Source organism: Octopus sinensis, unplaced genomic scaffold (assembly GCF_006345805.1).
Source record: "Octopus sinensis unplaced genomic scaffold, ASM634580v1 Contig12302, whole genome shotgun sequence".
Lineage (NCBI taxonomy): Eukaryota > Metazoa > Mollusca > Cephalopoda > Octopoda > Octopodidae > Octopus > Octopus sinensis.
In genome coordinates this window covers 80,755-104,876 of record NW_021832590.1, presented here as the reverse complement: position 1 = coordinate 104,876, position 24,122 = coordinate 80,755, and the positions used below count along the sequence as shown (strand labels likewise).

The following is a 24,122-nucleotide window of genomic DNA, read 5'->3' as shown; positions in this document are numbered from 1 at the left end:
TTAATGTTTGGATAGTATATATGACAGCATCCCGTCCTAAGGAGTGCCATAGTCGGAATATACGGGCAAATAGTAATCAAACACCTCAACGGGGATAATCTCAGTCAAAACCAGAAAAAAACACGGAATAGTCTGCTGGATTCACTGTTGGAGCACATTCATGATATCAACGCATTTGTCAGAGTTAAAGTCCTTTAAACATGGACTCTGATCGTGTCGAACCTGGCTATGCCTTTATCAATGTTGGGTTCTGTCATGGAGTTGCTCATTGGCTGGCTTCACGACAAATCTACGTTGGTCAGGAAGCGAGGAGCTCAGCTTCTGATTGCTTTTCTAAGAAATAACCCCTTTGCTATCAACGTAGCTGTTTCGTCCATTTTAGGCTTCTTATGACGAAGTGGCAGCACGGAGGGACTCTGAGATTCTCAAATTGAAAAATATGAAACAAGAGGATTCCCACGTGGATAATTCTGATATCCCCGACCCCCAAATGTCCGTAGATGGACAAACAAGGTCCACAGTATTCGAGCAGGAGGAACTGGTGAGTGAAGAGGTGGGAAAACAGATGATCTTAGTGCAATACCTCTCGGTTGTTCCGAGTTAATATTTCCAGGATTGTGCTTCTTACATTCAGCACGTTCAAGCAGCTATTCCACTCGTCGGACTCCTGTTGAGTGGCAGTTCGGCCTCCGATGTGGCAGAGGCAGTTGATTTCTACGTGACGGGAATGGAGTTTGGGATGGATTGTTGTTCGGGTGGACTTGTGGATATCCTCACGCTGGTTCTCTCCACGGACAGTTCAATTAGAAAAATTGCTTTTGAAGCTTTCCGTAAAATATATTTTTTGCGTTCAAATTGCGTGTATGCATTTGTTGTGATTCAACTACTCCCAATTTGTCGTGTATGCAATGGATATTTTGGTGGAATTTAGTCAACTTGTCAAGCTGAATTATCATTTTAGCGGGTTTGAGAAATTGGTTGGCTGTTTTTTTGAGTTTTGAGGTGAATGAGTTGTACTCATCGGGAAACATATCCCTCAACACTTTTAAACACATTCTGAAAAAGTTTGTGGAAATTTTTAACTACGACGAATCTTCTTATTTAGTCATTTTGTTCAGAGAAGTCGCAAGGTGTTTCTTTCTGATATTTCAGTTCGAATCCCGAGTTAATTCTTAATAATATCGACATTATAACGTCGGCAGTGCTTTCGATTGACCGAATCAGGCGAGACATATTTTTTGCCACAAACACAATGGCAGCACTCTCTAATCTCTGTCTCGTCAAAAATGAAGTAAATCAAATATTTCATAATCCAAAGCATCTTTCTTTTTGACTGTCAAAGTCACATTTGGCTTGCGAAGAGGTGTTTTCAATATTTTGTCAAAGTTGTGCTTTTTTTAATGGATTAGCATTCAGAGATAAAAGAATGTCCAGATGGAGTGGATTTTGTTCGGAGGTGATAGGAATGGTCATTAAAGTGTTTGAAAGATATGACGAAATGCTTTAGACAAATGCGTGACCTAATAAAGGACAAAAACAAAGTTCAATTACATTTTTAATTCAATTGAGTAGAAAAAGAAAGATATGTCAAAGTTTGATTTGTCAGAAGTAAACATTGCCGATTGGGATGGTGAAATAATCCGCCGAATATGCGACACTGAGATTGTAACTGGTTTGTTTCAAGGCTCTACCTACATTCGTAGGGAATGGACTACTGACCGAAGTCGCGCCTCTCTTGTTGGAGATCTGCCACGGCTCGAAAATCAAAGACCGTTCTCTAATTATAACTGCAGCCACCACTCTTGGGAAGTTCGCATATTTGAAGTTTTTTGTGTTTTTAGTTACGTTAGTTCACAGCTGTGTGAATCAAACATTCAACTGTTGGTTTCTCTAATGGATAGATCTCCCTTTCCTTCTCTCCGTCAAACCTCACGGTTTTGCAATCAACTTAAACGTAATAAACTGCGTGCATACAATCTGGACAGTTTATGACCTTGTTATGTGATGCAACTTTTTAATCATTTTTAAGCAAAACTATGATGACTGATATCAGCGTTTATGCTGCATACACGACATATTCATTCCATTGGTCTTCGGAAGATCTTAAATACATTAAAACAGTTGGCTATGGAGACGCTGTATACCTGGAAATTCTACAAAATAGCAAAACTTATAAATAGCCTAAAGAAACTACTTGACGACGACTGTCTGAGACTAATAAGTCTATTGCTTTCTGAAATTGACCTATCCGTGAAAATTCGAACGAAACATTCAATAAAATTCAGCACCAATGTAGGCACTCCTACTCTATAGAGATGATGTAGCCTTTGTATCTACTGACAAGGAAGTATTTCACCAAATTTTACTCAAAGCCCAAATAATATTGAATAATTGGGATCTCGAATAAATATTTTGAAAACTGACTATGCCGTGTATGCAGCTATACACAAATCAAACAGACTAAGTCATAAAATGATGAATGCCGAAGCCACAAAAAAATCTGGTCACTATTGGGTGATGCTAGGATATACTCTTTGTAATTCTAGACCAATAGTTTTTTGTTTCTGGTTTATTATCTGCATGTTCACATTTGCAACCATTTTGAAAACAATTCCGATGTCATCCAGACTGCAGCATTGGAGCAGTAAATAACAGATAATTCATTCAGATTAATATTCTTAAAAACATCGGGGTTTTCGAGACTTGCCAATTAAAATTGCTTCTAGCTTTTCTTCTGTCAAACTGCATGATTGCATTATAGTAAGAAGTCCTTTCGACTTTTTTAATCGATTGTTATGATTAACTTTTTCTGATAGTGTTTTATCAAAAGCGGAACAATAGAATAGTCTTGTTCTGTCGCAGTTAAATATAGCCTTTAGTCAATATCTCTCAATTATAAAAGTCACACATTTCATCTAGTCAAAAACAACATCAATGTCAACATTTTTTTATGTCTGATACAGTGCTGAGCAAAATTCATACTTCTTGCTGAGGAATTTTTGTTTCGGGTTAAATGTTTGGTTCAATTTATCCAGTCTCTACAAAAGCGTTTTGGGCTATTTTTTATTGTGAATCAAAGAAATGGCTATTTAGAGTGGCTCCTTTCCACGCCTTTACAATTAATACTTCGCCTCTTTTCAAGACAATTTTTTATCCCATTTAACACACTTACATTTTCAAACTATACCTAAATGCAAAAAATAGCAAAAAATTTATGTCTTTGTTTGGCATACATAAAAAATCCAAAATGCCTATTTCAATATCACAATAACTATATTCGAAAATTTCAAAGGCCTTTTATCAATCAATACCTCAAAGAATTTAGTTTGCCACATTATTAGCTCATTCAGCACTGAAAATATTCTCTTGCCTCGGCAGGCATCATCGCAAAGTCATGAAGAAAGGAGAGCGAGTATAACTTGTATTAAATGCCACGAGGTGTTGTGCAGCATGCGTCGTGTGATTCGCCTTTTGTGGTGGCGCAAAAATCCAGTTATTGGATTGAAAAAAGAATCATTCGCTCATCCCCCCGCGACTATCGTCAGTCCGGGGCGGCCTTCTCTGTGGACCTCACTCTCCCGTTTTGCCTTTCTCACTATCTGTGGGGATGTGGAACCTAATCCCGGCCCAAAGAGGCATATATCAATTCTCCAACTGAACATCAACGGAGTTACTGGAAAATCAACAGAACTAAACTCTTTTTGATCAAGCATGATATCGACATATGTGTACTCCAAGAAACAAAACTCAATCCTTCTTCGAGGTCTCCACGTTTCCCCAACTACCACATGGAACGCCTGGACAGACCCTCAGGCCGTGGAGGGGGTCTCATAACACTTATTAAGAAGGGAATCACTTACCAGGAGAGCTCCCCTTCGCTCAGCTCTAAAGGAAGCAAAAACACGAGTCTGGAATTTTCTGCAATTACTATCCCCACCTCACTTGGAAACATAGTGATTTGCAATATGTATATCCCATTAACAGGATCGTGCCCGAAACATTTTATCACAGATCTACGCCCGTTTGATAATCACGATAATCTAATTATTTGTGGGGACTTGAATGCAAAACACCCGCATTGGTTAAAGTCACAAACCGCTGACTCCCGAGGAAAGTCTATTCTCGAGCAATTGGACAACCTTGTAATCCTGAACAACCCCTCACTGCACACAAGAACTCCATACAACACCAAGGACAAGCCTACCTCCCCCGATCTGACCCTCTGTTCCTCCAACCTCGCACCTCTGGTCAAATGGGGCGTTACCTACGATCTACGGAGCGATCACAATCCGCTAATTATAAAAGTCCAAGTCAAATTGCCCATTAGAAAGGGGCTCCACAACCTGAAATACGACTAAAAGCACGCAGATTGGGTCAATTTTGCCTATTCCACTGACAAAGCACTGGTTAACTTTGATGTACATGATTTCGACTCGATCGACAACGCCCTCAAGCACTTCTACCGAACAATTTTGATTGGAAGAAAATCATTCTTAAGAATGAGGAAAATTTACCCAAAACCAGTAAGAAAATTTCCGTCGGGGATTCTACCTCTAATCGAGGAACGGAACTCATTGAAAGGTCGCTCTCATCTTACAAAAGATAACCGGCATCGGATCAGACTACTGAATAAACTCATAAAACAATCTGCAAAAGACAAACGATACGGGAAGGCCGAAAAGTTCGCCAGAGGATTAATTGCGGAGGTCCCACTAACAAAAGTATGGGCTTCCCTAAGAAGATTCACAAACCCTGAGAGATTTGAATCGCGTGAGGATAATGCGGTTCCCTTCACCAACAAACTGATAAAGTTCTACGCTGGGATCAGCAACATCCCCCACAGGAAATACGATGGACCATGCCTGAAGTCGTTGAAACCTCGAAGATGTCGGGACATGATTATCCTCACTCAAGAGGAGGTGTCTCAGACCATCAGAAATTTAAGAAACACTGGCTCTTGTGGACCTGACGGAATTCCTACTATTCTGGTGAAAAACCTTGGACCGGTGGCAATATCAGCTCTTTGTCAAATTTACAACTTTTCAATAAACAACAACGCAATACCCACACTATGGAAAATGGCACACATTCGCCCTATTCTGAAACCAGGGAGACCAAAAGACAACCCGGCGTCCTACAGGCCAATATCTCTCCTCTGCGTCTTTTCCAAAGTTCTGGAAAAACTTATACTCAACCACATCAAACAATATCTCCCGGATTTGGACTTTCAACATGGATTTAAATGTGGTAAATCAACCACCTCGCACCTTGTCACTTTGACGAACTTCATCTCAGATGGACTATCTACCAAACCGTATAACCAAAAAACGGTTATGTGCTCAGTGGATATCCATAAGGCTTTTGACTCCGTTCCCAGAAAAATACTGACCAGGAAAATATACCTTAGTGGAATTCACCCAAGACTGAAAATGTGGCTAGCTAACTTCCTCAGCGGCCGAAGAGGCAGAATCCAACAAAACAATACAAGATCGATGTCTCGATACTTTCCAAACGGGGTCCCTCAAGGCTCCCCCCTTTCACCAGCCCTGTTCAACTTATTCTTATCGGATCTACCGCTACCAAACGACAAAGACTCAATCATTTTATCATACGCTGACGATATCGTAATTGCTACCCGGAGCCGTGAGGTGAACACGGCGAGTACAAAACTGCAGAACCACCTTAACAATCTCGAAAGTTGGCTCTCGCTAAACCGACTATCAACGAGTCCGGAAAAATCGGTCATTACGCTTATGACCTCAGCAAGGAAGCTTGGGAAAACGGTGGTGAACCTGTACCTAAATAACATGGAAATCCCGTTTCAAAAATCTCAGAAAATCCTCGGGGTGACTTACGACAGTCATATGTGTTTCTCTCAACAAGTCGATAATATTACTACGAGGTGCATGAAGAAACTGAACATCTTGAAAGTGTTTCTTCGTAAATGCAGACAGTGTATCAGCTTCCCCCCACGACAAGCCTTATACCGGCAATTCTTCGAACCCTCCCTTAGCTATGCTTGTGAGGCGTGGGGAGGGTTTATCAGTGGAACGAACCGCACTAAAATCGAGAAAACTTAAGATCGCTTCCGAAAAGCACTGCAGGGACCGAACAAACATCTACTCATCGCCCCATTTAATGAAATCTTGAGAAGAAACCTCGGGGCTACAGGGCCTAAAACACCACCACCGCGCCCTCACAGAAATTGTGCCGGGACAAGGGAGGAGCACCGGGCAAAGCTGAGGACCCTCCTCAGAGAAGCCGGGATAACCTGATTAATTAGTTTTGTGTTTTGGACGGTGATCTTGGTTCTAATAATAATAATAAATGCCGCCACCACACCTCCATCAACTGCAAATTCTTTAAAACGTGATGTGCGGTCACAGCAAATCATATGAATAAGGAATTTTGACATTCCTAGTTTCCATTCTGAAATTGGTGTTGTCGAATAGCTTACACAGCGTAACGACGTCTCCCTTATCCAACGAACCTTGCCCTCGTCCTCAGCCTAAGAATATCACAGAACGACAACCTCATATGACTAAAGTACCCGGTAACTATATACAGTCTCTTCTTCAATAGGTAGCTTAGGAATGTTAATATTAATATACATCATATTCGGTTTGAATTATATGGTAGATCTCGTCAAAGTTAATCGCTATATTAGAAGAGGACAATCTATCAATAATGACACGACACATGTCGATTTGATACTGAAATGTGAAATAAAATTGTATTTTTGTGTTAAGGATTCCTTGTCATTTCCTGTTAATTTTTACATTTTTGACGGTGTCGGAATCGTTTTTGAGCCTTGTCCATAGTCTCCTTCCAGACTCTAAGACTCGGTTGACACTTGTCTCGTAGAGTTCCTCAATGGTGTAGAGTAGGTGGAGATTTAGTCTCCGAGTGCTGGAGTACTCCTGAAAGGGTTGGATTATTTTTTAAGGAAAGTCCTTTTTCTATGAAAGTGAGGACAATAATGGGACAATCCACTTAGTTGTGGATTGCCTATTGGCTCCTTGCTACTTAATTCGTTCTAGCTTCTAGCCGATTGTCAAAAATAAGATTATAGTCAGTAAGTTTACACACTTAATGACAAGTTTATAGATTTGTAAAAACTTGTAAAATCAATCTTAATACTTTAACAAAGTAACTTCAGCGGGCAATCAAATGTAAGTTTGGCAACAAGCATCTTTTTATTTTTGATAAAATGTCCAAATTAGAAATCAAGTAGCTCAGCCCGTAGTTGTTAGCATCAAGATGTACAATATATTGGCAAATTTAATACCTCTCAATAATTTATGTCACCGTCCAGACCGGCCGGGGCGCCAGATCGGTCAGGTCAATTATCTAAATACAAAACAAATATTTTTCCTACAAAACATTTCATTGCAAAAAAATATTGATAATAAAAAAATAAAATCTTATTTATAAAAAAGTTGAAAAGATTAGCATTAATCAATGGTTTTAGTTGAATTAACTCGAGACACCCTCGAAAAAATTAGGGAGTATTTGGAATCAGGCCACCTTGATGATTCCTTGAGTTCGGAAGAAAAGGCACGAATACGGAGATATGCCAAAAAATTTAGTTTCAAGGAGAACAACACCTACATTTTTAAAAATGGCTCAAAGTTGCGTTTTTTTTGTATCGAAGACACTGAAATTAAGTTAAAATTCATTGAAGTAGTGTATTTGTTTATTTAAATTAGGCTCAACACAATCTTAATCACTTTGGACGTGATAAATTGTACAGTTTATTGACACTCACCATTTGTGGTGCCAGACGTAGTACTGATGTGGCATCTGTGGTATCTCAATGTGTTTATTGTCAGGTAAATTACCAATTTTATTAATTCTAGTCGAAACGATTGCTTGCGACTAAACCAGCAATAACGCCTATTATTGCTTCTTCCCCAAGATCTTATCATACATTGTAGATCTTATCGATTTAAGACGCTATTCGACCCGAAATGAAAATTATTCCTGGGTAATTTAGTAATCTAAATAACAGATTCTTGTTTTATTGGATTCCTTTTCAAAATTTGCTATGGTAAAATGTGCTTTTACCAAATCAGCTAAGGAGATCCGCGGAATCCTAGATGATATGTTTTGTATTATGAAGAGGATGAAAAAGATCAAAGTATACATATTAGCAGAGTAAAAAAACTTTAACTGCAAATATTCATGGGGTTCGTTCTGTGTTTTTTATCGTGTCATATTTACTTAATTGTGAAATAATTGTGAAATAATTGTGCCATTGTTACAAATTCGACGCGGCCGAAGGCCGCATAGGGAAAAATATTCACATTGAATCATCCGGCCGTAGGCCGGATTGTATTTTAGAGTTTTAATGATGAAAATAGAAATTTACAACATTTTTAAAAATTAAAAATGGATTTTTCTAATAAACTTTATTGTTGAGAATTGTTTGGCTAACCTTGGTTAAAGCGTTTTTAAATAAAATGCAAAATCAATACGGTAATTATCTGGAAATGACTGGATGTTGGTTTTTATGAATTCAGTAACTTCAATATTTTGGCAAAAATAATATTAAAATCAACAAAAGAATGAACAGAAAAAGAAAATAACTTTCGAAGGTAGTTTTTATTAAAAATTTTATACATAACCGATCTGGCGCCCCGACCTATCTGGACGGTGACAATTTATATTTCACAATAAGCACTGAACTACAAATTATCAAAAACCAACAAAACATAACTTTTATTAATAAGACTATTAATGACCTAACAAGAGAAAAAGTTTATACTTCATCAAGCGACTGCTGCGTCTATGGAGCACACCAACGACTATAGTTAGAGGACTCCTCTCACTTGGAAAAGTTTATTTGCCGACGTTTATTTCTACTAACAATTTGGTAAATAATAACAATTATTTATTGTGAGAAATATCATCAAAATATACTTCCAACTTTCTGATTAATTTATAAATAACCGAATATAGGTTGTAAAATGTGATCTTGACAGGTAAATAATGAAAGCTCTGTTTCAGTCACTAATAAATCTAATATAACCAAATAAACAAAACTCTGGCTTTTGCTAGTAAAGTCCACGTACACTGATTTATTGGCAAAGTCATCTTTTTTACCCCGGGCTCTTGGCTGGTGTGGGAGTCTTGGATTTCTTTATTGGAGTGGTGCTAACCGACTTCATTTTGAATGAAGAACCAACTAATCAAATCAACAAAAATTACATTTCTCGGTGTATTAAAATTGATTTTGAGGCTGAATTTGACCGAGAAGAATTAAAAACGGTTCTCAGTACCAAAGACATTTACCTGGGGAGTAGTTGTAAGCCTAAATGTAGTATTTATGTCAGTAACAGTCAGGATTGATGTGACCGCACACGTCACACTAAGCCAATTTATAGCCGGAAGTTCCTCTGAATAGTTGATTCTCTCGAGGAGTGAACAGAAAGCATTTTGGTACGATCAATCTTAGTAGTCATGTCACTGCTTAATAAGATATAATCTTACGGTATTTGACTCCTTAATGTTTACTTGATTAGTTGTGTATTCATTTTTAGGTCATTAAATCTAATTATTCGAGTTATTGAAACTTTTCAGATATGATTTTGAGGATCTTTATCAAAACTGACCTTATCAGTCCCCAACGATTTTTTTAATATTATTAAATTTGTCGACATATTAGGCGATTCCAAGAACATTCCAATATGATAATATCATTGAATTAACTATCCTATTAAACAATAAATTTTATTTATTTTGGTTAATTTGTTTATTTAATATTATTTAATAAAAGTGATTAATTCATGTCTTGGTGGAATTAGAGTATTGGAATGTTTGATGCAATCACTCCTAAACTATACGACATATGCATAAAATATATAAAAGATAATTACAAATCACTTTCAAAAGATCTATTTTTACACCTCAACCCAAAAACCTATTCACTCATCATGCATAAAATCCACCTTCTTTACAGATCCTACGAAAGAACTGCCCCACCTTCACTACAACAAATCTTCCCCAATTTCCCCAACATGGAAGCCCGCCATTTAACATCTCTCTCATTATTATCCCAGCCAGTCACGTCTCTCCAACTCATCCTCACCTGTATGAACTGTCCTCTTCTCTCTGCTATTAAATTGAAACAAATTTTGTTCACAAACGAACTGTCAAATGTCCCCATTTTGTCGACCAGTGTCACATCACTTACTCTTCTCTCAGTCCCAGATTGGGTCCCCACCGTGGACCTCATTTTGGCTATGTTCAGCAAAGTTAGACATCTGGTTCTTATGGGACAATTGGAATCGAGGGACGTCTTTTTTCTCCAGGAACTCCCCGATCTAGAAATTGTGGATTTCCACGACATTTTTCTTGATTTGACGAATATTGTGAAGCTAGGAAAAGTCAGGTACTGAAAATGTAATATTTCTGGCACTTTGGACTAACCACAAGTCGTTTTGAAGAACAAATCAAGCTTGACTGTTCTGCTATTTTCAGAATACTACCAAAGTTGGAATCCCTCGACATTTCTGGTTATTCGATTGATCAAAATGTGCTCACAAAGTACAAATTTGTCCATAAAAGTAGAGAATTGAGGGCAAAACCTTTAAAGTTTGTGAATCTCTTTTTGTGTGAGAATATCCCGGACTATTCCCTGCTGTGTGCTGACAAGATTGGGGGGACAAGGAGGGTGGAGAATGTTGTGGCGGCACTGTTTTATTTGGAGGACAAACCCAATCTTCTCATCAATGCCCTCGAAATGTTCAAATCGACATTCCATATTTTAAGTCCCGCCGACAATTCTGCAGTAATCGGGGTTTGGTTGATTTGTTGATGACCTAGTTTGTGCTTAGATTGTTAAAAAACCAGGATTTATTTGTTCTTCCTTTGCTGTTTTGTTTGGTTCTTATTTATAGGAGGGTCCTCAATACGTGTGCGTCGACCCAGCTACTGCCAGAGGAAGTGAAATGGTGTGTTGTGTATTAGCATGGTAGGGCTATATTCTCCACGATTGTGCCAGTGGCAGAATGCAATATCAAAAACAAGCACTTTATGGCCATATTTTGTCATATTCTGCTTAAAATTGAGCCCTGGCGGACTGGGGTATGTGCTAGGAGTGATTGTTGTAGATGCCGGGAATATGTGGGATGTTGAGTGTGATCATGTCGTCCATGATGCACATTGATCCACTCTCACTAACATTCGATTGTCTATGTCATGTTATGAACGTCTCCGTTTGTGACTGCACTTTTCTGCTTAAAGAATTGATGGGCACTTCTGGTTGTATTGAGGTAGTCGGCCAATATTATTCACAGTTGGCTCTCGGGAATATAATGAATGCCCTTAACAATATTGAAAACCCGCCTTCTTATTCGGTAGAGCCGTGGTGGGGGTTTCTGTGGAATATATCGGGTTTTCTTGTCGAGTGAGTGGACAGATGAGTGTGAAGGAAATGTCCTGGCTATTGTCGAGGGGAGTGGACTGGAGCTTGCCATTCAATGTCTAGAAAAGTCACGTGGGCCAGTCATTCGTGGTGTTGTGGGGACATTGGGGAATATATCCGAAGTGCCCTCAGTGCGACGTAGAATAGGCATGTCAGGCATAGTGGCTGCTCTCTAGTACTTGATTGGCATATTTGTAGTGAATACTTGAATACAATGGAGTCCTGTTTTGAAACCAAGTACAATGCATGTGGAGTTTTGTGCAATTTGATGAGTGACAAGGATATCCAGAACTATGTTCTCCCCCCTCCGGTCGATGGACAGTCTTCGATTGAGAGGATTCTGAGTTATGTGGGTGGGCTTGTCATGTCGTGGCCTGTCAATACAGTCAGACACATTAATTACAGGTTTGTACTTGTTTATTTATGAGGTCGCTTGTTCCGATTATAAGACTTCTCAATCCTCAGTTTGATTATAGAATATGTTTATGGGCGTTGTGGGCCTGTGCTAATTTGTCTACTTACCATGGTTTTCTATTCTTTGTTTACGGAAGTGAGGAAATATGTGCCCATGCTTATTACGGGGGGTGCATTCAGACGGATGGAGTTGCTTCTTTCCACGGAGAATGATAATACAGCTGTTTATAATCGTCTGTTTATTCACTGTAAGAATAACCTCAAGGCACTCACTGGTTTTTAATTTTTAGATCTATATGGACACTCAGTGATTCTTTTAATAATAACATTTTTATTTTATGTAGTCTGTTAACTTATTTGGGTATACATTTGGTCGGTTTGGTTAATATTCTTTATTAATAGGTGAATCTTGAGATGTAGAGCCCGAAACATCCTATTTGGATTCATTAGTGGGAAATTATTGTAAAGTTTTTCGTGTTTTAACGGCAATCACAAAATATTCTTCAATTTATAAAGTTTGATTCGAATACAAAGACTAAATAAACTGAACATCACCGCACTTTTCCTTTTTTAAACTAAATCTTTTTACAGAGCGACTAAATGCAGCAGAATCGGTAAAGAGCACTTTATAAGGATTTACAACAAGAAACAGATAGGCAAAACCACACTTTCCTGTGATGAGTTATGTGATACTTAGGGCAAGTCCTACCACTTAAAAAAATTTAGCTCTACAAAATCACAAAAACTAGCATTTATGATTACAAAAATTAGAATCTAAATTGTCAATCCCGCATCCAATCTTTACGTAAATCTTTCGACCAACACCGCTTGACCTGCTTTGAGACGGCATGTCGCCCTCACAGCGGAGCCTGCCTAAATGCCACTCCACTGCCGAGTATTAGGAACCTTCTGGACAGTGAGTCCGTACGGACTGGAATTTGTTTACGTCTCGGTCTTCGCCTATGCGAGCCACATGTCTGCCGCTGTGGCGCAAAAATCTGTCGCTTTGGACTGCACGCTTTATCGTGTAGACGCAGTGCTGGCCGTATCCCGCAGCTCTTAACGACCTTATCAGGAGAGCCCTGGAAGTCGCCGGAATCCTTTTCCTGCTTGAACCCACTGGGATCGATCGGAGAGACAAAAAAAGGCCTGACGGGATCACTGTGTTTCCCTTCAACAGGGGGAAGCCACGTGCGTGGACTTTTTCTCGCTTCAGAATCTGCTGATGTCCGCATCCGCCCCTGGATCTATTGCCACAACCGCGGAATGCAAAAAGATGCGGAAGTACTCCTCACTTACGGAGAAGTTCCAATTCCTTCCATTCGCAGTTAAGACTTCCGGTTCCTTGTGCGTACAAATAGATCCAACTTTATCCCAGTGAATACAATTGTCACGTAAGAAGCCAGAAAACATTAAAAATATCATTCGCTGTTGTTCTTGCAGTTAATTCCAAACAAAATAAAAACTCGTCATGAATAGAGTCCTTAACAAAACGAACAAATGAAACCAACTGATTTATAGATTTTATATCGGCAGATTCATTCAATTGTATACTAATTCTGCATGGGCTGCAGTTTATTTTCATAACAAGTTGTTCCAAAACATTACAAGACATGTCTCGTATTCGATTCGTAATCGTGTCTTTAAATAAAGATAAATTTTTAAACGACATCTTTATCGAGCAATATTCTTACCATTGTCAATGCGGCGGGTTTTATTAAATTTTCTTCAGAAGAAAGAGCAACTTTGTTTTTGGCAATAATTAAGGACATCTAAAATAAATGCTTCAATTATTAATACCTCGTATGAAGCTAGCAGATATGGTTTATCTATTGGTCTAAATCCAAAATTGCTAAGTTTTTCAGATTTATAATATTTAGTTCTCTTTGTAATAAAACTTTCGACAGCAAAAACATTTTGTGGGTGATTTGTTTCCTTATGTCTTTTTAATTCTAACGGCTTCAAAGAGTTGTTTCCCATTATGACGTCGCATATCATGCACTGCGCTTTGTCGAAGTTTTCAGATCCAGTATATTTGGTAAATACATATTAGACATAAGAATCAATCCATTTGCGATTAATCATTACAATCAAATAACAAAAAACACGTTGAATAAAATTACTTAAATATTCAAATGAATAAATAATTTTTTAGTCATAAAAACCAATTGACCTAAACATATTTTTGAAAAAATACAACTTTTGTAAAAAAATTAAAAATTTTAGTATAATTAATGAAAAGTTTCATGTTTTAATCATAATCTAAAAGTTATAAAATATTATCAAAAAAGCAATAAGTTATTTCTTATTTCTATGATATTTGATATCTAAAATTGACTTCTTTGTATCCAGAAAGTATATTAAAAACACTTATAAGGCATTTTCTCCTTCGATAGTTTGAATGCTTGTTTTACTGTTATTGTTGTCGACTGTAATAAGCAAAGGTAATGTTTCAATGATTTTTAATTTGTTTTTAGAATTAATTTTTTTGGTAAATGGGACGCTTGTTGACGACCCAGAATGTCTAAATTTGACTGGTAAGAATTTTTTAAAGATTTCTAGAATTAAATCAGGCATTTATGGTTGATCGATATAATGCATATAGATTGAATTGCGAAGATATAGAATATGACATTTGGTACCAGGGTTTGAGATTTGGAAAATATAGTATAGCCTTGCCACAAGGAATTTTTACTAAGACAATTAATTTGAATACTGTTGAATTTTATAGAAATAAATCTGGACAAAACTTGACCGAAACTATAGAAGTATTAATTTTTTGTACTCCATAGCAAAAAGATGAGAGATGACGATAGTTATAATCTTATTCATGTAAATACAAGTTATAACTTAAGTCATAATCACTACTTCTTCAGGTATTGGATGAAATCTGAAGAGCAACAGATATTTTTTGGTAATTTGTTAACAATTGAAAATAGATTTCGACAATATTTTCATAAGTATTAAAACTATTTACTATTACAACAATTTCTTCCATTTCTTTATAAAAACAAAATCAGATAATTTCACCTCTGGTCATATTTGCATGGATGAATATAATCTTTGTACAAATTTTGAAAACAGTTGCAAAGTAAATTCATTTTTAGAATTTGCTTCGATACAGGAATGGAATTCAAACGTAAACACTACAAATTTAACTCTGACATTTGATTTATCATATGGGCATAAAGAAATATATAAGATTGAAAGCTATGTGGAAAGAAACGGAGAATATTGGTTTGAAAGTGACGAAATTGACTTGCATCGTTTATTTATTTATTAAAATTATAGAAATCTACCTATATGGAAGAATGGCTACTTTTTTTATGGTCTTAATCTACATTCTAATAAGGAGTAATCGAATATACTTTAATATAATTAGTTTGTGTGTACTGGATGAGACGGAAAAAATTGCATTTTAATCGGTCAATTAGAACAGCCTGTTCTAGAAGTTTAATTAATTTTTAATTATTTAAATATAATCTCACGGGTTTCTAGTTTGCAACTTTCATAAAAATACGATTATTTTGTTTATTTTGAATTTGTTTGACAGCTGTTTTTATTGTAGTTAGTTAATTATCAACTTATTTTTTTATGTGATATAATTATTTGGGAAGTAGTATTTTGAATCTATTTTAGGAATACGCAAAGCAACTGGCTACATTTTACCTTGAAAAATTTTAATTTTATATAGAACATTTCTTAATATTCTAATCATTGATCATCTTTCAGAGAATTAACGTAATTCCCTGCTAAGTCCAAATGAATGCACCAATTTCATCAGGATACTTATAAATGGGATAAACCCACAATCAAAGTCGACAAGGCTTCTAACAAAATTAACATGTGCTAATTTCTGCTCACCCAGCAAATGGGATACCGACAGACGAAAGAGAGCAAGCACATCGAGACATCCAGAATACACCAACAGTTCACATCCCTTCGTCAGCTGACTCACAGCCAATGGGAAATACTATAATCATTTCTTCTATAAAACACCAATTTGAATGAATAGAGCACTTATCTTCGGGAAAATCGGCATCCGTCAATTTGTTACTTTCCTGGGACTTCACGTCATAGGTCTGCAGTCCCTGGAGGACAATCAACAAAATCTTTCCAACTGAAGACGTCTAATGAAGTGAGGAACCCCCAAAACACTAGAAATTGCCACATTGTGACAACTTCTTTCAATATTGCACCCAACGACAGGGCGGAAGTCTAATTTCGCTGTATTAGGGTAAAATACTTGCAGACGTGGATTGGAGTTGCAAATATCCAACACAACATTTCCCGTCAAAATTATATTCTCAAAGAGACTGGCATCCAATTTATAGTCTAGTACAATTACAAAGACAGAAACTATACCAAAACAACTTTAATTTTATAATTCGCAAGTTCAATTATATATAATTGGTAACCTCAATTTTTAACCTCAAAACTTATTGACCACGTATAAAATTAGAGAAAAATGAGTTAAGTACGTTTGATTATTTTCTGAAATGGATGGAAGATGAGCTGATAAATCTTTTTTCACTCCTGCCTTTAAAATTGAACATGCATTTTCAATAGGATTGAGCATAGGAGAATATGGCGCCAATCGAAGAATTCAATCCATTGTGAACTCTTTTTACGAAAGATTTCTTTTAGTCGTGAATGGCATGGGGCATTGTCAATTATAACTACGGTCCCAGATTTGTTTATTTCATAAGCCTTGCGAAGACAGTTCCTGGCAAACTCTTTTGCCCCTTCAGACTTAAAGGTACAAATTTCCTTTCTTTTTTCTAAAGCCTGAGATATAATTTGTACTCGGCATCAAAAAATTTTATTATTATTAACCCCCAAGCTTGCGTAGCTTAGCAAACCCGGCACAAACAGCCGTATGGCCATATGGATAGCAATTCATAAACCCTGCTTTCATGCTACTGTAAAATGCATGCGAAAGGAATGAACTAAGGAATAACCACCTCGAATAAATACCAAGGAATTGCTCAAAAAGTGATATAATGAGATTAAGAGAGACTACGTTAAAAGTCCCATCTTCACAGTGAAAACCAGAAAAATATATAAAGTTTCTCGACTGTACAACACAGTAATCCATTAAAACAATGAAGGTTGATGGGGGACTTGAAAATTAATGAATAATTGGACAGAGCTAAACACACATTCCAGAAACTAGTATTTTGTAAGCTCTCGTTCCACCCAATGTTGTACATCAAGGCAGCCTAATCATAATTGTTAGTTAGTTAATGCACGTTCGCGTTGCCAGTAAACAAAGTTTATGGTTTCGCTTGTGCCATGTTTTTAACTATTCTTGTCGTTAGCCCCTTCCATCCCTTCCGTCGTCTTGCCCTCTTTCCGATTTCGTTTAGATCGTTTGCATCCATCAATCGGCCTCCGATCATACCATATTCCTTCGTAAGTATTCCCGGAAGACAGTCTCTTGGACGTCCTCTATATTTAGAGTATTCAGTATGGCCGAAAAATTCTTCCATGGCCATATTGCAAGATGTTTCTTTCTTCATTCGTAAAATATGTCCAAACAGGCGCCAGCGGGTTTCAGGTATATTTAGACTTATAGGCCCACAGTTAGCTAACCTGTATAATTTATCATTTGATATTTTCTTCGGCCACGAATAGCCGAGGAGTTTTCTCAGTTGACCCCTGTGGAAAGAGTCAAGTTGCTCTATGTTTTTCTTTGATGTTCCCCAAGTACCTGCGTTGTAAATGAGGACAGGTCGGACAAATGCATCATATAATCGTAGGCGCATCTTAGTCGAAATTTGGTTTTTTCTCATCCAGATAGATTGAAGTTTTTTAAGTGCAATTGTTGATAATATTTTTCGTCTGGTAATATCTTCGGAATCGCCAAGAAGAGATCCGAGTTTTCGGACGTTTCGCCACTTCTCATCTATGAGAGTTGGCATACGTTCGATGATGGTTATTTCGGTTTTCTCTTCATTGACTTTGAGTGACCATTTATCGAAAATTGTTCCTGCTTTCTCCATAATAATTTTTATTAATTTCCGATCCTCCGCAATAAAATCAAGATCATCCGCGTATATGAGTTCCACAACTTGGTTGTCCATACATCCAATTTCTACTCTTAGGTCTTTCAGAGCTGCCTCCAGATAGACGATAAATAATATAGGCGATAGTGTGTCCTTGTAGGAAATAGTCTAGACTCCTTAGGGCCAATTCTGACAAGAAATATCGGCCGTGGATCTTCCAGGCCTGAAGCCACTCTGACTGCAAGAGAGATAACGATCAACTGATCTTGATATTCGGCTTCGAACAATAGTCGATAGAGTTTTCCTTAGAGAGGTGACTAGTACAACCGGTCTCAAGCTTCCACAGGGTCCCCGTCGTTTTCCCGGTTTCTGGACGGGTATTATTATTCCTGTCCCAATTGGAAGTGGGCAGTGTTGGGCAAACGCCTTGTTCAGTATCTGTGCGAAAGAGCTCGCTAGACTGTTAGGAGCGTATTTGAGTAGTTCACCTGGGACTCCATCATATTCTGCAGCTCTGTTATTGTTCATACGGTGAAATGCTTCCAGGACCTCCGAGGTTGTTATTTCGTTCAATAAGCCTCGCGGATGACCAATGAATGTGGGTGTATAAGTGTCATCTGTTTGGAGTTGTCTCTTGAAGTGGTCGGCGATTCGTGATGCTTTATCTTCATCGTCCAATATCATGTGTTCTGATTCATCCCATATCGATATTTTGATATTTCGTGAACCTCGATTAAGTAATCGGGTGGCCATGAATATCTGCTTCCCAGGTGGGAGTCTTTCAATTTCAGTAACTTTATCGTCTAAGTATTTCATCCATAGTAGGCGTCCCCTGTTTCTAATTTCATGAAGGAGCCTGTTCCGTTTATTCTTTAGCTCTTTTTTGGTTTCCATACCACAGTTTTCGATTCTCAGGCGGATGTCTCTTTGTTGTTCTGACATCTCTCTCAGTTTTGAGTCATGGTATGTGTAATTGTTTGAGCGGTTACTCCTGTATCCGACAGTATCCTCCGCGGCCTGTTAAATTTTCTCGAGTACTTCTTTTAGGAGAACGTCTGGTCTCTTTTCTGTATTTAGTTGTGTTATGAGTTGTTCGATATTATCTTGATATTTCCTCCGTTTCGTAGTATTGTTAATCAATTCCTCCGTAGCGAGCCTTCTTTGTTTTGTATTGGCTGTATAGTTAATGGCTATGTTGCCAAATATTTTTTGCATACGTATCCGAGCTACTGTTATTCTGTGGTCGCTATTTGTAGCGGCGCCTCCGTAAGAGCGTGAGTCTATAAGAGAGTCCTTGTGTGTATTCTGACATAGTATATAATCTATTTGATTATATATTGTGATCTCCTTCCCGCTTTGGTCTTTCCTATGGCCAGTCTACGTCGTCTTATGCCTGGCAGGATGTTGAAAGGCCGTATTGCAGAGATAGAAACCAAATGCCAGGCAAAACCCAACAAGGGACTCCCCGGAAGAATTTCGATAGCCTCTTCTATAGTTACCAATGCATATTTCATCGTTTTTCCTAATGCCTGCTTTGGCATTCCAGTCTCCCGTCAGAAATAAGACTGTTGTCTTGCTTAATACGTTGCATAATTCTGAAAGGCTTGCGTAGAATTTGTCCAACTCATCAGAAGCAGCCAACAGTCTCCCCGTATGGGTGCATACACGTTGATGATGAATAAAGTTTTACTTCCTTTCGATTTCAATTTGATTTGAAGAATCGCGATGCGGTCGTTAACACTCCAGACTTTGAGTTCCCTCTTTTCCAGCGAGACTCGAACAGCGAATCCCAATCCGTAGTGTCGGCACTCAGAGGGGAGAAATATAAGGCGGTATTTTCCATAAGCTTCATCATGCCCTTCCGCGACCTTCGTCTCTGGAGACAGCACACATCGACCCCGTAACGGTCTAGGTCGTCGCATAAGGTATTCCGTTTTGACTTCGCTGATAGTCCTCTGACATTAAAAGAAGCAATAGTAAAAGGCCTCGATCGAATAGAACATGTTTGAGACATATCAAAGAGCTGGATGGCAAAATGCAAAATACTCCAAATCATAATTGTCCGACTATTAAATTATAAATAAAGTATAAACAAATTTATTCGATCTTTTGAAAAATGATACCAACAAAAAACATCGTAGAATTCACCAACCGGAAATTAGAATTTCTTCGTTTTTACTCGAATCCCTCTCTTTGTCCAAATATGTCTTGAGAAAGTCGAAGCAGACTGGAAAATCCGAGTCGTTAAACTCATAGAAGATGTTCCACCCAATTTTGCCATACTTTCTTGGAAAAAAGACAGGACAAACACCAACGGATTGAACGCTGAGTGCGTGCATTTCCTCAGTGCACTGTCCGAGATCTTGACATATGTGACATGGTTTGCGCGATACCTATGGGCCGCGCGATACCTGACGTGACCTTGAAATGTGCAATTATGACATTGATGGGATTAAATTATAAATCTTTTAATTAGACCGCGACTCATTCTTATCATTTAATAATTTACTAAATTAGCTAAAGACTCTCTCATTTTGACAAAAAATTATATTTTTAGGAATTTATTATCAGAAATTAATTTTTTTTGGTGGAAAACCTAAATTTCTTGAGTTATTTCTAGCGTGCAAGTATATTTTGCAGCAATGTCCTCGTAGAAGGTTATGTAAAGAATAGTTTGGAATATCAAATTTTAAAAGATGCTTTACAGGATAAATTTCCTGAAATCTTACAAAGCAAAAAAAATATAGACTAGTTAAGAAAATTGAAAATTTTACTGTAATTAATGAAAGGTATCATACAAATTGTAAATGTATAGATTGTATCTTAAATGTGCGAATTCAGATCACAAGCTAGTATTTGCCTAGACAATGAACCCGAAATGGAGATCGTTGCTAATAGTTTGCATGACTTCTCGCATGGAGGAGTTAACAAAATTGAATATGAATGTCGACAACGATATTCACAGTTAAAAACGAGATTATTCGAAAAGTCATTCGAAACTGTGTGAAATTTGTAAATTTGCGCGACCCTTAAAAGTTTTAACTTTTTAAATCCTAGATTGGAGATAAAATAACTATGTCTTTGCATCTTGCCAAATGAAAGATTTCAGATAGATCTTATAGATCTGAAAAGTTTTTCTACTATAAATAAAAATTTTAAATGGATTTTAACGGTCATTGACGTATATAGCAGGTTAGTTTTTTTAACAATTTTTATAGATTGCATTTGCGAGGCTGCTCTACACTAAGTCCTCAAATGAAGTTTGTGAAAACCTTAGATCATTTTTTCTTAAATGGTCCGTGTCAATTTCTTCAGTCCGATAATGGGACTGAATTCAAGAATCGTGAAATGACCAATCTATGTGAGGAATTCAATATCAAACGAATTCACGGAAGGCCAAACAATCCCCGCTCACAATGGATTGTCGAACGCTTCAACCAGTCAATTACAAGAAAAAATGGCAAAAATGATCGACAATGATAATAAAAAGTGCTGGAAAAATTAGAAAATGCAGTGTACAGTTATAACATTTCTGTCCACTCATCTTCTAATGAGAGCCCTTTTGAAAGATACCGGGGAATAAGTGGAATAAATACAATATTTTATGGTTGTAATTATAAAATTATTCCTTAGATAATTCAAGTAATGATTTGTTGAGTCCTGATCAAGTCGATGATGCAAACAATTGTCCGAGTCCAATTGAAAATTCATGTAATTTGAATTTCTATATGTAGATCAGCGGTTCTCAAAATGCGCCCCCCGGGGCCGCATTGGGCCCCAGGATTTTTTTTGCGGCCCCTCTAAGTAACTAACTTTTTAATTTTTTAATAATGTTTAAATTTAATTATTCATTCTTAAGGTAAAACATACCATAATTGGTGATTCATTAATCAATTTGAAGCACGTTTTGGGGTACATTTATATAAATTTAATTTTTAGAATTTTAAAGAATCCTTCCTTTAATGAAAATATTCGCAAAATCCAAATCATTCAGCGTGGAAATTAAGGATGCGCCTGCAAAGTTTCAACTAGAACTCATTAATTTACAACATGGCGGCATTGTTCAAAAATGCGTCCATTGTTAATTTTACGAATTAATTCCTAAGACAAATTCAAAAATATAACACACAATGCATATATGAATCTACATATTTATGCGAATCAATATTTAGTAAAATGGAAAATATAAAAATAATATAAAATATTTTTTGTGCGGCCCGCGAAGCTAATCTTAATTATTGATTTGGCCCTTGAGCTAAAAGGTTGAGAACCCCTGATGTAGATGACTGTAATTATTCGTTTACAAGTCCGAAAAGATTTCAGTTCGAAATCAACCCCATTGATCCTAATTCTAATTATTACAAGCGATGAACAGAAAAATGAATGTCACAATAGTAAGTATGAATTTAGTGTTGGTGATAAGGTATGCCATAAAAATTAATGTTTAGGTTCGAGTTAAAAAAACTTTGGAACAAATCCTTCGTTGCGACTGGATAAGTTTGAATCTCCATATTATCCATCTGCAGAAATTATCAGTATTTTATCGAACAATCGCGTTGAGGTAGTTTAAAATTTAAATTTAATAGATAAAAAATTCGATGAGCAAAATTTCGATTGTGCCAATGTCCAGACTTAAAAAATAATTAACAAGTTATTATTCTTTGAAGTTTAATATTAATACAATATTGACATTAAGTTAAGCTTCAAGGTCACGTCAGGTAACCGGTTGCCCATACGTATCCAGCCGCCCATGTCACAACATATGTTCCGTGCAAATTCAGAACGTCACGACCTGAAAAGTAGTTCCCATCACACAGTCATCGACCTTTGCAGAATCCCGAACGGGAACAGTTCGGTGGGCTTGGTCGTAATCCAAAGTCTAAACTCGGGGTGTGGTTTGATGATTTTTTCCAAATTTTCTTCCAGTGTTTTAAGCCAGTCCACCAACAAATGGCAGTTCTGGAACATTAGCCAATGACCCCGCTGGACTGCTACTTCCAAGTGCTGATCTATGGCTGTGGAGACAATCCCATACATGTTCCTGGCCCTGACTCATGAAAAGGAATTTCCTCGTTATTCGAAATTTCAGCCAGTAAATTGAAAAAAGTGTTACCGCCGATTTCTATAGACGCACAATGTCTTCCCAGTTGATGTCCTTGAGCCATTCAAATGGTTTTGGGGTCATACTCTTTTTCCCTGTCATTTGCACCAACAATCTACTTTAAGGAAAAAGTCGATTTCCTCTTGCTTTATTTCTCCGACATTTTCCAAGATTCTGACCGCAATTTAAAACGAAAAAAGAAGTTTGTGTTTTTCGAAAATGACTGTGATTAAACAAAAAGGGTGTACAAGTGCACCTGTGAGGCAATTGATTATGTTTTCAACCCTCTTCTTGAATTTGGAGTCGGGCAAACTTTTTTTCAGTGAGAATTGGAACACGTCGAGGAAGACAGACAGTGAGTACTGGTGCATTGAATTGACCAGCGATAGTTCTGCGAGCACGAAAAAGAGAATGGCCCCTCTTCTCGCTACGGGTCTGTATCCATCACCCAATTTCTCGATGTCGCGAAAAGTTATGGCCCCGTTTTTCAGTTTGGATAATACTTCTCTCTGTCGACGTCGTCAATTCCCGTAAAAGCGACTCCTCCAAATCTTTGAGCAAATTTTTATTCTCACTAAACCTTAAGGCCCTGGAATGATTGCCTTGTTTACTGAATCAGTCTCTCACGCTTTTCCTTTAACTCGCGCCGCTCAAACTTGACTAACACACTGAGCAGTTTGTCCTTAAGTCCCTTTGATAAAACGACACGAAATACTTGCTTGGAGAGTGACTGTGTAGTTCAGTGATTGTCAAGCTTCTTTATTCAGGGGCCGCAAATAATTTTTAACAATTATTTATTAACTAAATAATCAAAATTAGGTTTAATTTTACTAGTTGAAGTACGTAACAAATTACTTAGATGACTATCAGTCAATCTGCTGCGAAACTTTGTTTTAATTCGAACAAGTTTACTAAATGTCGCTTCGCAGATATATGTTGATCCAAACATAGCTAAATTTTTCTTTTCATTATTGACTAGATTCGGAATTCGGTTCTCTGGAATTCTCGAATAAAAGTCAATTATTGAAATGTTGCTGAACAAACTTTTCAGTTCAACATCATTTTGAAAATCAATCAATTCCAGTTAGTAAATGTCTGAAACCACTTTTCATAATTAATGGAAATGCAAATAATCTCATTGAATTTGCACCTTCTTTAAAGCTTTGTCAGC

At 37.3% G+C, this 24,122-nt stretch overlaps 1 protein-coding gene across 1 annotated transcript; it reads right to left on the bottom strand.

Annotated features, from left to right (window-relative positions):
* Positions 1-17,118: 17,118 nt before the first annotated feature.
* On the bottom strand, positions 17,119-17,928 carry LOC115229273. Its single transcript, XM_029799652.1, has one exon. The coding sequence runs from the start codon at positions 17,926-17,928 to the stop codon at positions 17,119-17,121; it is 810 nt and encodes a 269-aa protein (XP_029655512.1).
* Between the last annotated feature and the right edge of the window lie 6,194 nt (positions 17,929-24,122).

Coding starts and splice junctions, on each gene's coding strand:
- LOC115229273 (XM_029799652.1), bottom strand. CDS start 17,928: ATGGACAACCAAGTTGTGGAACTCATATACGCGGATGATCTTGATTTT.